We start from the raw sequence: 14560 nt of genomic DNA, 5'->3' as shown, positions 1-14560 counted from the left end.
CATCACAGAGACTTGGTGAGATAATACGCATGACTGGAATATTGGTATAGAAGGATACAGCTTGCTCAGGAAAGACAGGCAGGGAAAAAAGCGAGGAGGTGTTGCCTGATATATTAAAAATGTATACACTTGGACTGAGGTTAGATGGGAATAGGAGACAGACTTGTTGAAAGTCTCTGGGTAAGGATAAAAGGGGTAAAAGCCAAGGGTGGTGTCGTGGTAGGGGGTCGACTACAGACCACCTAACCAAGAAGAAGAGGTGGATGAGGGTTTTTTAAACAACTAATAAAATCATCCAAAGCACAGGAGTTGGTGGTGATGGGGGGACTTCAACTACCCAGACATCTGTTGGGAAAATAACACAGCAGGGCACAGATTGTCCAACAAGTTCTTGGAATGTATTGGAGACAATTTTTTATTTCAGAAGGTGGAGAAAGCTACTAGGGGAGAGGCTGTTCTAGATTTGATTTTGACAAATAGGAAGGAACTGGTTGAGAATTTGAAAGTGGAAGGCAGCTTGGGTGAAAGTGATCATGAAATGGTCGAGTTCATGATTCTAAGGAATGGTAGGAGGGAGAACAGCACAATAAAGACACTGGATTTCAAGAAGGCAGACTTTAGCAAACTCAGGGAGTTGGTAGGTAAGATCCCATGAGAAGCAAGTCTAAGGGGAAAAACAATTGAAGACAATTGGCAGTTTTTCAAAGAGACATTATTAAGGGCACGAGCAAACTATCCCACTGTGTAGGAAAGATAGGAAGTATGGTACGAGACCACCCTGGCTTAACCAGGAGATGTTAAATGATCTAAAAATCAGAAAAAGAGTCCTACAAAAAGTGGAAACTAGGTCAAATTACAAAGGATGAATATAAACAACTAACACAAGTATGTAGGGACAAAATTAAAAAGGCCAAGGCACAAAACGAGATCAAACTATCTAGAGACATAAAGGGTAACAAGAAAACATTCTACAAATACATTAGAAGCAAGAGGAAGACCACGGACAGGGTAGGCCCATTACTCAATGAGGGGGTAGGGGGGAAACAATAACAGAAAATGTGGAAATGGCAGAAGTGCTTAATGACTTCTTTGTTTTGGTTTTCACCAAGAAGGTTGGTGGTGATTGGACATCTAACATAGTGAATGCCAGTGATAATAAGGTAGGATCAGAGGCTAAAATAGGGAAAGAACAAGTTAAAAATTGCTTAGATAGGTTAGATGTCTTCAAGTCACCAGGGCCTGATGAAATGCATCCTAGAATACTGAAGGAGCTGACTGAGGAGATATCTGAGCCATTAGCAATTATCTTTGAAAAGTCATGGAAGACGGGAGAGATTCCAGAAGACTGGAAAAGGGCAAATATAGTGCCCATCTATAAAAAGGGAAATAAGGACAACCTGGGGAATTACAGACCAGACAGCTTAACTTCTGTACCCCAAAAGATAATGGAGCAAATAATTAAGCAATCAATTTGCAAACATCTATAAGATAATAAGGTGATAAATAACAGTATGGATTTCTTCAGAACAAATCATGTCAAACCAACCTGATAGCTTTCTTTGACAGGGTAACAAGCCTTGTGGATGGGCGGAAGAAGTAGGCGTGGTATATCTTGACTTTAGTAAAGCTTTTGATACTATCTCGTATGACCTTCTCATAAACAAACTAGGGAAATGCAACCTAGATGGAGCTACTATAAGGTGGGTGCATAACTGGTTGGAATTCCCAGAGAGTAGTTATCAGTGGTTCACAGTCATGCTGGAAGGGCATAATGAGTGGGGTCCCGCATGGATCAGTTCTGGGTCTGGTTCTGTTCAATATCTTCATCCATGATTTAGATAATGGCATAGAGAGTATACTTATAAAGTTTGCAGATGATACCAGGCTGGGAGGGGTTGCAAGTGCTTTGTAGGATAGGATTAACGTTCAAAATGATCTGGACAAACTGGAGAAATGGTCTGAAGTAAATAGGATGAAATTCAATAAGGACAAATGCAAAATACTCCACTTAGGAAGGAACAATCAGTTGCACACATACAAAATGGGAAATGACTGCCTAGGAAGGAGTACTGCGGAAAGGGATCTGAGGGTCATAGTGGATCACAAGCTAAATATGATTCAACATATTCATACAGTGTAACACTGTAGGAAAAAAAGCAAACATCTTTCTGGGATGTATTAGCAGGAGTATTGTAAGCAAGACATGAGAAGTAATTCTTTCGCTCTGCTCTGCGCTGACTAGGCCTCAACAGGAGTATTGTGTCCAGTTCTGGGTGCCACATTTCAGGAAAGATGTGGACAAATTGGAGAAAGTCCAGAGAAGAGCAACAAAAATGATTAAAGGTCTACAACACATGACCTATGAGGGAAGATTGAAAAAATTGGTTTTGTTTCATCTAGAGAAGAGAAGACAGAGAGGGGACATGATAAAAGTTTTCAAGTACATAAAAAGTTGTTATGAGGAGGAGGGAGAAAAATTGTCCTCCTTAACCTCTGAGGACAGGATAAGAAGCAATGGGCTTAAATTGCAGCAAAGGAGGTTTAGGTTGGACATTAGGAAAAATTTCCTAACTGTCAGGGTGACTAAGCACTGGACTAAATAGCCTAGGGAGGCTTTGGAATCTCCATCATTGTAGATTTTTAAAAGCAGGTTAGACAAACACCTGACAGGGATGGTCTAGATAATATTTAGTCCTGCCATGAGTGCAGGGGACTGGACTAGATGACCTCTCGAGGTCCCTTCCAGTCCCATGATTCTATGATTCTAAGTCTATTACACTAGGGATATGTTTGGCCCAAAGCATTTATAGAACCGTAGATATCGCTGGTGCCTTGATTCACAAATAGACCTGATCCGATTTTGCTAACTGTAAACTTTTAAAACTGCAATTTTCTTCCTTTCTCGTAACTTACATTTTAAATCCCAGTTCCAGGGCTGTCTAGGAGGAGCCATTCTACTATTAGGAATGATTTCTTCCATTAACGCATTGTAATTAGGTATAAAGCAGAACCGCTTTAGGAGACAACTTGCTGATGTGGGGCCAGATTTATGATTATTAATTATTATTTGTCTTGCAGCAATGCCTATAGACCTTGACTAGCTCAGGACCCCATTGTGCCAGGCATTGTACAAACATATACTAAATGACAGTCCCTGCTCTGAAATGCTTAGAGCAGAGAAGCTTGATGGCTGCTCCAGCATGACTGCATTGGCCAGGGGGAGAAGGTGCAGGGAACATCTTTCTTCCCTTAGCAGTTCTGTGCGGGCAGCTGTGCTGCCTGGGCCTGATTCTCCTCTCACTTACTCCAGCCAGACTCCCTTATAATCCAGAGGTCACTGGAGTCACACTGGTGTGAGAAGACAAGGTAGGCTCCCTGAGTGCAAAAGGGGGTGGCCAGTGTAACACACAGGGCTGTGTGTTAAGTGTCCTCCTGTGTGCCTGACCCACGGAGGGTGCAAGTAAAGCCGGGCTCTTTCTCTCGAGCTGTAGAGACTCATGCTGCTAGCTTTGGAGGTCCCCATTTCCGTCACCAGTGTGATAAGATGGTGGCTGTCACATCAGCTGCACTCAGTGTTCCTGAGGGGCAAGGTCCTGTGCTCCAGCAAGTGGCATCAAGTCTGTGCTGCGGGGGGGAGGGGATGCAAATGCTACACCTGTTCTAGTTTAGCAATTCCCACGGGGAGGATGCTCCCCCATTCTCTAGAGGCATCATATCAACTCATGCCCTGCGAAGAGCCCCCAGGGAAGCCAGTGGGAGTTTCCTCCTGTGAATCGAGGGTTCCAAATCTGTTGGTCTCCTTGAGTCTCCTCCCGACAGTCAGATCTATTCCCTTTGTCGAGGAGCTGGTGCAAGAGGCTCACATGCTGAGCTACTCCCGATTTGCACTAGTGTACGTGGGAGGAGAATGAGGCTGCTGCTGTCTGTTCTCATCTCTGTCACTGAGTAGCTGTGTCCCCCTCAGGCAGCTCACTTCCCTGGGGTTCAGCTTCCCCAGGTGTAAAATGGGGATTAATATACCTATCTCCCAGAGGCGCTGGGAAGCTTAATCCCTCCATAGTGCTGAGCGGGTTATAACTACCAAGAAAGAATTCGTGCTTGTAAAGCACTTTGAGGCTTTGAGAGGAAAAGTGCTAGGTAAGTATAAAGCATTATTCTTAAACATACCACTCAGGACATGTTTAAATAAAACAGTTCAAAACAGAGTCCTTCAATAGCTAAGCAGCTGCTGTTGCCTCAGGTTTCAGTCTCATTTCTTTGGATCCAGTCCTGCTCTCTGAAGAACCTAACTAGAGTAGATCACACATCAGTGGCAAAACTCTGAGGCCCAAATTCTCAAAGGTATTAAGGCCCCTAACTCCCTCTGAAATCAATGGAAGTTAGGTACCTAAATACCTCTGAGGATCTGGGCCTGACTCACTTCAGTGGGAACGGGAGGTAATTCGCTATGTGTAGATATTGATATTTTTATCTGCTCTTCAGTTAGTTCCTGTAATACCCCGTATCCAGACATTCAGGCTGTCCACACAGCGCACCGTACAGCGGCACAGGGGAGTGTTTTTTCACACCCCGGCCCGACAAAAGTGGTAGTGTAGACAGTCTTCGTTTCTGCACTTTATAAATACTGGATCGGTTTTCTCAAGATTCTGGTATCTTTTCCTAAAGCATTCTCTTGCACTTGCAACTTTCCATCAGCACTGTCTGATGTCTGTGCTTTATACTTTGTGCTATTGCATTTTGTCAGAGTGAGTAGCCCTTAGCACCACTAGCTGTTAATACTGAGGATTCACTGTGCTCACGTCCCAGTTTATAAAATAGGACAGCCTCAGATGAAAGCCGGACCAGAAAGTCAGGCTTCCAGAAAGCATCCTAGAGATAATCTTCTGTAGATATGGGCCACAAATAGCTGCTGGAATAAGCAGATTCTGATGAGCATTTTTTTTTTTTACCAGCTTGGAAGAATGATTCCCAAGTAATGAGAACCGGAGAACCCATATGTCCCAACCTACACAGGAGATTAACTGTAAGATCACGAAGGCTGACAGGCATTTATTATTCTTGTGCAGGTTATTTTCCTAGCTCAAGTATGTCCTTTATTGTACTGGTGCCTCATACAGTTGCTATAGTTAAAGTCTGTCAGCCTTTGTCTTAGAAATGCCATTTTCAAGGGCTTTATAATACAGCCTCAAGAGTTCCATTTCAGCATGGCCATGATTTTACCTGTGTTTTATTTTTGGAGCTGTTACAGAATCAGTGAAGTGGTGGGCAAATATCTGAACCAACTTGAGGGTTTTTTGGGAAGGCTTTGAGCTCCTGCCATGACATAGTCCCCATGGGATGTTCTCCATTCCTGAGGGTGGCCCTAGTCTGCACCCTTGAGTCTGGGAGGCACAAGCCCCGAGCCCATCCACCAGCACAGGGATGAAATTCTCCCCAGTAGTGTCAATGGGAGTATTTGATACCAACATCAGCAGCAGCAGGATGGGGGGGGGGGGGGGAACGTGCACACACATTGCCTGAGGTGGGCTGATTGCAGCTTAGAGGACCTAAGGTTATATCTACAGCTGGCAGCTACCAGAGATCTTCCTTTAGGTCAAGCAAAATGTTCACAAAGACATCTTGAGCAAACAGAATTCTTGTAAGGACTGAATCTACCCTACAACCATCTGTTTTACCAGCCTCTGGACTGGAATAGGATTTGACTCTCTGTGGTCCTTATGCAGGGATCTGTGGCCACTAGAGGTCCTCTGGCCATCCACTGACTCCCTCTCCACCCCTGGTCTGCTCCCAGATCCTTCCTCTACCCTGGCCTATAAGGAGCTGGTACAAAACTCTATTGTGCTGGGCCCAGCAGTTGCAGAATTCCCAAACACTTTCTACAGCTGCCATCATGGTAACATCTGAGTGCCTCACAAACATTAATGAGTTTATCCTCCCAACAATCCTATGACTACTTGCTTCACCACAACACTAGCCATCCTCCTCTTGTACAACTGCAAAAGTACTGCTGTGTTGAGAGTCTGCCACAGCCCCTGTACACAGGGTTAGTATCATCTCTAGTCTCTCTGCTTCAGTTTCCCAATGTGTAAAATTGGGATAATATTACACTACCTCACAAGGGTGTGTGAGTTTTCATCAGTTAATGATTGTAAAGCAGCTCCTGAAGATGCTATAGAAATGCCAACTATTACTATTAAATATGATAGTTGTTGTTTGTAAAAACTCTTGGAAGATGAAAAACACCATCTAGACCAGGGGGCTGTTCAGCACAGCATTACTGTATTGTAACTCTGTTGAAATCAGTGAAGTCATGCAGTGGTGAATCAGGCCTTGCAAGCATTATCAATACGTAAATACATTACAGCAATCGGGGGAGATGGGAATTTACACCAGACTAAATCAGTAATAACTCTAGTGAAGTCAATGGAGTTACATCAGTGTAAAGAGATCAGAATAAGGCTCCATATCTTTTTGTTCTGATTCTCTCAAAGGCACTGGCACATTCTCTCAAAGGCACATGTTAAGAACTGAGGGTAGCCCTTATAGATTGTGTTAGATGTTCTGGGACCTTTAGATCAAAAATGTACCGTTTACTTCTCGGGGAATTCTGCACCAAAAAATTAAAAATTCTGCGCACAATATTTTAAAATTCTGCATATTTTATTTGTCAAAATAACACAAAATAATCATGCCGGTTTCAATTATTTTGGTAATTTATTTCAAAATACCTGTCAGCAAGTATGTCTGTAACAATAGAGACAACATAAAAGATTCAGGAAATGTTTTTTGACAAATAGATTCCTTACTAGGCATATAAATACAGAACTTTGAGTAATAATATGTTTAAACTACAATGCAGAAACATATTTCCTGCACCCCTCAGAAACAGTGCAAAGGCTTGGGGGAGTCGGGGTAATGGAGGAGCTGAGGGAGAGGGAAGTAATTGCTGGGAAGGAGTCTGGGAGTGAACTGTGGAGGGTTGTTGGGTGTGGGTGGGAGAAGTATGGAACAGTTTTTGGGGGGAGGGGGAGGGATGGTTAGGGAGTTGGGGAGCCTCCCCCAGGGAAACCATGGCTGCCCCTAACCTCTCCCATTCAGTCAGGCACATCTGCCCATGTCCCCATGTGTCCTTGCATCCCCACGCTCCATTCAGCCAGGCATATCTGCACATGTCCCCATGTGGCCCTGCACCCTCACTCAGCGAGGCATAGCTGTCCCTGTCTTCATGTATTCCTGCACCCCCAAGTCCCATTCAGCCAGGCATAGCTGCCCCTGTCCCATTGTGTCCCTGCATCTCCACTCAGCCACCCCCATTCCCCCCCCATCCTCATGTATCCCAGCACTCCCTCTTCCCCCCAGTCCCCATGTGTCCTTGCATCCCCACTCCCCATTCAGTCCCTGGCTCAATGTTGTCACCCCACTAGCTTCTGTGCCCTTGTCCCAGTCTGTCCCCTGCACTAGCCCTTCTGAACCCCAGTCTGTGTGACCCCCCCAGCAGCCTGTTTTGCCCCACTCTGTTCATCCCCCCATATCCCGTGCCTCTTCACCTGGGCCCATGGGCAGAACGCTGTGAGGAAGGCAGCCTCTACCCCTCCCTCTCTGCGGCTGCCTTCGCTTCTGGAACCACATCAGCCCCTGGTGCAAAAGGTGTAATTGCAGCATGACCCCTCTTGCAGCTTCCCTTTGCCTCCCTGTCAGAATCAATTATTCTGCGGAGGGGAGGAATCTGTGGGGGCATTAATTGTGCACTTGCGCGATGGTGCAGAATTCTCCCAGGAGTAACGTTTTGGTATTCTTGAGTCCTGGACATTCCCCAGTTTCAGTCACCAACCCACTCTTCCTCTTTCACATTATCCCAGTCTATAATCCTGCTAGCCCTTGCTGATTATGACACTGTGATGATAATGGTGTATTTTCCTTAGGCTGATGAAAGTGACAAAATTATTTCTATAACCAAGTAGAAAATATCAAAAAATAATTTCTGTTTATTGTAAAGATCATCATCATGTTCCTGTTACGCCTCTGGCGTTTAGGGCAGTGACGAAGCTCCTCCACTCCTGTCTGTTTCTGGCAAGTCTTTCAGTGGTTCCCCAGCTGTGCCCCAGGATTTTCAGCTCGGCTTCCACAGCTCTTTGGCATGTTGTTTTCAGGTGGCCTCGTTTTCGCTTGCCTTCAGGTGTCCATCTTATTGCTACTCTGGTGATGGAATCAGTTTCCATCTGAAGCACATGACCGATCCATCTCCAACGCCTCCTGGCAATGATGGTGCTCAGATCCTCTTGGCTGCACTGTGTCAATAGATCTTGGTTTGAGATTGTAAAGATAAGGTTGGGAAATCTTGTTTAAATATACCTGTTAAAAGATTCCCATGTCAGCCAAGCCCAAAGAGAGAGGCTTATAATTCGAACCTTTTAAATTAATCCTTTGGAAAAGAAGGAAGCATGTTGAAAGAATAAATGCCCCAGGTACCAAAAGATACAATTATAATGAAGACACATAAGATGAATACACTGAAAGTGAATGAAACCAAAGTCTATTATACTGAACAATGAAGGTGTGGAAAGGGTTATTATATAAGAGAAAAGGAGCTGGTGTTCCAGATTCACAAGAGTAAAAAATGGGTGTTGGATACCAAAAGGAAAGAAATAATTTCAGGCCACACCCAGACTCTGTTAAAAATCAGTGGAATAGCATCCACTGGGCCTGGTCCGAGTTTGGCCCCTTGGTTTCTTTTCAGTGGGGTGGTAGCGTTTGCTAGAGTAAATTTTGGGGAAGACCACGGTGTAATTGTTACAGTGCCATGAGTCCTGGAAACTATGGCAACAAATAAGAAAAGCTCAAGATTTGTTTGGTAACAAGTAAAAACAGCTTTGAAGCCCCCGGCTTTTGACCGTAGGGCCAAACTCCTCCCTCACATGTGTACATGCAATGCCCATTGTCTTCAGTGGGAGATGTGAGAATATATAGAATTGGGCCCATAATTTTTGTTGGGGAGCATCATGACCCTTTTATATCCTGAGCTACTGGCTCTCCCCTCCCCCACATGCTTCTACTTGCAGGCTATGACTCTTGTAAGTTTTTAATTTTTGGTCCAAAGTCTTTGGGCCTGATTCATTACTTTTTACTTCTGTTTTATACCCGTGTAACTCCATTGAAGTCAATGAAGTAACACCAGTGTAAAACTGGAGTAGCTCAGTGATGAATCAAGCCCTTTATGTTTCGGGAGTGCTTTGCCATCACTTCTCTCCTTTTAGACTCTTATCAGCAAAGTGCTTAAGCATGCACTTAACTTTAAGCATGAGAGTAGTCCCACTGAAATCAATGGGACTAACTCACATGACTAAAGTTAAGCACCTGCTTAAGTGCTTTATTAGATCAGGGCCCTACAGCTTGCCCCATACTATCTGGACCGTATCACCTTAGGAAGTATTGTCCCCATTTTACAGATGCAGAACTGAGGCACAGAGTAGATGAAGTGACTTGTCCAAGCTCACATATTGAAAGCAGGTCTCCTGAGCTTCAGTCCAGTGCCCGAGCTACTAGGTCATCCTTCCTGTCCTTTTTGATACAGAGCCATGCACCCCCAGAGTGAGTCCACCCATTTGGACCTTTTGGTCCCTGCAGTGTTGTCACTGCTCCCAAATGACAGCCTCCTTTACAAACCTATGGGCTCACCTCCTAAGCCTCCACATAAGGTTTTTGCAGCTGTTCAGCAGAATAATCAGTCTCATGCCCAAAACGTTAGAAATATTACAGCCTCAGCAACCATGGCTGTTTTTTTCCCCTTTCACGCTTTAGATTCTGTTCTGTGGGAGTGGCTGCTCCACTCCCACCAATGTTCTTGAGTTACTGTTGCCTGTATTCTAAGGTGATAAGATCACGGTATTTGGGGTCAGGAATGAATTTCCCCCACGCATATTGGCAGGGAGCTGGTGACTTGAGGAAGGGACATCTTTTAGGGTCAGGTGTGCATATCCCACATGTCCAGCTTTCTGCCACTGCAGAGGCCTCGGGCAGTGGCAAATCTCAGTTCTAGCCAACTAATATAGCCAGGGCCGACGAGGGGGGGGGGAACCGGTACAAATTACCAGGGCCCGGTGGTCTGGAAGGGGGCCCGGGGCCCGGTTTCCCCCCCTCTTGTCGGCCCTGTTTAGCCAGTCCACCCTTGCTGGGGGGCCCGAAAAAATTCCGCGCCCGGCTTCCCCCTCCCCCCATCGGCCCTGTTTAGCTGGTCTGCCCTTGCTGGGAGGCCCGAAAAAATTTTTTCACCGAGGCCTGAACCCGCTCTTGGTGGCCCTGATATAGCCTCAGTTCTATAGCCTCAGTTCTGCAACTCATAATCTGAGTATTACTTATTTGCACAAGTTGTACCATTGAATTTCCTGGGACTAGTCATGGGAGCAAAAATTACTCTGGGTAATGCTTGCAGAATCAAACTCCTTTGTTTGTACATTTCACTCTTCCTGAAAAAGCACAGCCTAGCTTTGTGGTGTAACACGCTTTGCCTTCCGATCCCCAAGCACTCCGCGGCTGAATCACCCAGAACACAGGAGTGCAGAAACAAGGGACTGTCAGCTCATTGCAACAGCCACTGCTTACCTGCCTTTGTGTTTTTCCTTCTCTACTGGAAGAAAAACCTACTGTACTTGCCATGTCCTTGTTTACATTGTCATGCTCAATCACTCACAAGGACATTGTAAGCTGTTGCATACTTTCTGGCTTCTCTTTGGGTTGATGTTTGGCAATCATTGGTCTGCTTAGTTTTAACTTGAGCATTAAGCACTAAGCATTATACAACATCCACCGCAGTCATATCAAGTGACCACAGGAAAATGCAAAACCGTGTTAAATTTTCTGTACAACAGTTTGATTCTTGACAATAGTCTGCATATAATAACATCGTCGGCCATCATTGCTTCATAATGCATTTCTAAGCAAATGTTTTATTATACTAATGGTTTTTCAGTATTCTAAACAAGGGATAAACAAATTATTTGGATCAGTTTAACAAGGGCTAGACTGCTAGCAGGCAGCTTCTCACAAGCTGCTTTTGAAACATTTTGGGATTTCTTTAAAAGACTAAACAATCACTGTAATGGTAGGAATATATTTGTCTACTTCTAATTAATCATAGACATTGACTCGTAAAATAAAAAGATAAAAATTGACCATTGTGTATAAATTCTATGCCTGATCTACCTTTGCACTATGGTGCCTCAGACCTCACAAAAGAAGCAAGGTTGGGCCTGGTCAGCACTTGGAAAGGAGACCGCCAAAGAATACGGCAAGAAGTGGTGCTGGGGACTCAGTAACTGGTGCAGTTCCCTCTGAGTCAGGTCTGAGCGAATGCATCCATCTGCTGCAAGGAGACTACAGCTGCCTTCTTCTGGATGAGACATAAACCACAAGTCCTGGCCACTTGTGGTGGTTAAAGCTTCCACGGCTCTTTTGATAAAACTGGGAGCACTAGCCCCAGAATCTTGGCCAAATTCTGGTCGAGGTAAATTCCATGCTGGTGATTATGAGTGTTCATTATTAAATCCCACCCGGCAGATTCAGTTCCACCCTGTTCTCTTCACTTCCTCTCCTCAGCTATGGGGCCAAGTTGCTCTGCTTTGCTAGGGCACCCAAGAGATGGTTGCACTTCATTGTTGTTGGAAAACATCAGTCTATACCATGCGTATTGCACAGAGTGCTGTGAGATTGAAAAGGCCTTGTGATTCTGAGCTGAAAGGGGCTGTAGAAGTGCAAAGTAGTATTAGTGCTAATGCACACTGCTGCTCGCTGCATAGGTTGAACTATAAACAGCTAACTTCTTGCCAGCTGGAATCCTTCATAATTTAAATGAATACATTAATTCCATAAAGGAGATCAGTCTGTTTCACTACAGCCCAAGTTCTGCCCTTGGATGGTTGCCCATTGATTTCAATAGGAGCCGTGCACATGTGTCTAAAGACAGAATTCGGCCCTTAAAGTGTGAGCTGTTGTGGAGACTCAATTAATGTGGGCAAGCCCCCTTTCGTGGCTGCTTCTAATTGGCTTCCTTTGTCATTCATGAAAGGCTGGAATTTTTTCCACTCCACAACTAGCCCCATAAATATATGAAGTGCTCTTATTTATGTAGCTTACTACACAGATCTGTGGAATTGTAATAACAGAGCGTAGGTCACTGCTGCAGAACAAAACTATAATTGTATGTCATTTAAAAACCAAGGATACTAGATAGTTTTCTATGGGCTCAGACATTTTTATCCCCTTTGTGACTGTTAGGAGAACATGATCTTTCTTTTTTTCTCTTCACAGCTGTCCCTATCTGCAGACCTTGGCTCTAGCCCAAAAGGACCAGTTCGCCCAAGTTGGGCTACTCACCAATCAACAGGGTACCCTGTTACCAAAGCAACAGCTAAGATCCTAGCTCAAAGTGCCCAGTGGAATGCTGGGATACGACCAACCCCTGTTCGAGCTCCAGTACCAAAGCTGAGTGAAAGAGGGAAGAAGGCCTTTGCAAGGATGAGCAGAAGTTCTCCATGTTAGTAAGCTGTTCCATCTCGTTCTTAAGCTACCAAAGAGACTACAGTTCTCTGAGTTTGGAGTTGGGGAGCCAAATTGATTAAGGATTGCAGGATTTGACCCTTACGTTTTTTAAGAGAGTAACCAGTTCAGTGGATAAAGAAACCAGAGCGGGCACAGCAGAAGGCATCTGATATGGCGCCTTGTAGCATTTTCAAAGAGAAACTGCAGGTGCAGTAAATGGAAGTGGATTGACAGCGTTTATTAATGATTCCCTATGGGAGGAGGGTATGGAGTGGAATCCTGTGGGGATCCCTTCTGAGTTCCATACCATTCAGAGCCTTCCTTTGTGACTAGGAGCCAAGGGTGATGATCCAGAACTTGGTGTGATCACAACTCCCTTGCTTTGTGAGGGGGAGGATTTAAATGCAATCCAATCTTGATACACTGGAGAAGGGGGTGGAATCGAGACAAACGAGAAGTGGGGCACGTAGGAAGGAATATGCAAATGCATCTATATGAACTGGAGGAGGGGCACCCCAGACTGCAGTCAAAGAGTTATAGAGGTAGGGATACACTGCATATAAATCAACAATACAGTGCCTATATATAAAATAGGGCCCTTATCCAGCAGTGAGGTCACATGGACAGAGCCCCAGTGAGGCTCTGCATTGGTCTGCAGTCCATACATGAGAAGCTCATTGCAGGATCAGGGCCTTCAACTGTATTAATTAATTAGCATATCACACGTCCATCAAATGTGGCAATTATTCTGCTCCGTTTGACACCATTCTGGCTCCTGGGGCAATACTGCACTCAGTCTTGAGTACTGCAGTTCAAAAAAGGACACAGGAAAATGGGAGTGAAAGCAGAGTTGATCCACACAGAGAAGACTCTTAGAAAATAAGCTGAGAGGAAAGGGGAAGGGGGGAACTACTGTCTCCAAACACCTACAGGCATCTTGTAAAGGAGACAGATGAATTATCCTCACTAAACTATAAGGATTTCACAAGAAATGATGAGCTGTATTAAGTGTAATTTAGGTTGATTGCTGGGCAAAACTACATAACCCCTTGTAAAAGAGAGACAGCCAAGTTCTTCTTTACCGTTCACATCTTCAGGGACCTCTTCTGGATCTCCACAATCTCCTCTGTGCTTTTCTTAAGGCGAGCTGACCAACATTGGACTCAGTTCTCCAGATGAGAGTAGTTTGCCATATTCCCATGATGCTGGAAGCGCAGGCAGTAGAATTAGGGATATTTGTAACAGGACCAAATTCTACAAAATGAGGTACTGATTTTGCAGTTTAGAAGTAATCTATACGTCCATTCAGTGACTAAAACAATCTATAGCAGCTGCTAGTCTCAGGATTTTCTCTTTATCCATTCTAGCATCCCCACTGTTTGAAGCTCAGCCCTGGCAAATTCCTCCATCGGACCATGGATCTGACGCAGAGTGAGGGAGTGAAGTTTCAGTGCAATTCATCCCAGTCAAACCGGCTCATCTGCCCAGCTTTCAGAAGATGCCGATCACGTCCCCTGAGTTACCGTGAAGAACGGATGTTACTGACATTTAAGAATCATGCTCAAAGTCTCAAGGATCCAGCTCCATTTTTTTATATCACTTGTCACAATAAGAGACTTCCCCCCGACCCTCACTGAACTCACTATACAATGCGGAGAAACAGGCATGGAGACCCTGAGGGAGATTTACTAGTATAGCTCTGGGCTAACTGCATTGCAGCCAGTTTACACGGAAGGTTTTTGGGGCAGGGACTATCTTTTACTATGTATATGTACAGCACATAGCAGAGTGGGCCCTCACTATGGTTGGGATCTCCAGGTGCTACCTTGCCTTTTTTCAGTAGGTTTTCTTGTCTCGGCTGCTTTGGATGCTGATGCCTGATTCTGCTTTCACTCAGTGTATGTCTTCACTGCAGAGTTAACTTGGGCAATTGGCACCCGGGTTAGTCTAACCCAGGTGCAAGCCGCCACACTGCAAAGCCTTACTGTCTTACTGTGTCCTCACTGGTGCTGAACTCCCATGTGTG

General features: G+C 44.8%; 1 protein-coding gene across 2 annotated transcripts in view; it reads left to right on the top strand.

Annotated features, from left to right (window-relative positions):
- FBXO16 (F-box protein 16) overlaps positions 1-14300 on the top strand; it is a 32627-nt gene extending 18327 nt beyond the window's left edge. Inside the window, exons 7-9 of one of the 2 annotated variants that reach the window (XM_024203534.2) lie at positions 10521-10574; positions 12304-12529; positions 13902-14300. In XM_024203534.2, the coding sequence (XP_024059302.1) occupies positions 10521-10574; positions 12304-12529; positions 13902-13969 (348 nt within the window). In that variant the 3' untranslated portion in view covers positions 13970-14300. The remainder of the gene's footprint in view (positions 1-10520; positions 10575-12303; positions 12530-13901) is intronic. The other variant, XM_024203535.2, reaches the window with a different exon arrangement.
- Positions 14301-14560: the final 260 nt, after the last annotated feature.

The sequence above is a fragment of the Terrapene carolina genome, unplaced genomic scaffold, assembly GCF_002925995.2.
Source record: "Terrapene carolina triunguis isolate 2854851 unplaced genomic scaffold, T_m_triunguis-2.0 Scaffold228, whole genome shotgun sequence".
Classification (NCBI taxonomy): domain Eukaryota; kingdom Metazoa; phylum Chordata; order Testudines; family Emydidae; genus Terrapene; species Terrapene triunguis.
This window is presented reverse-complemented; position numbering and strand designations above follow the sequence as displayed.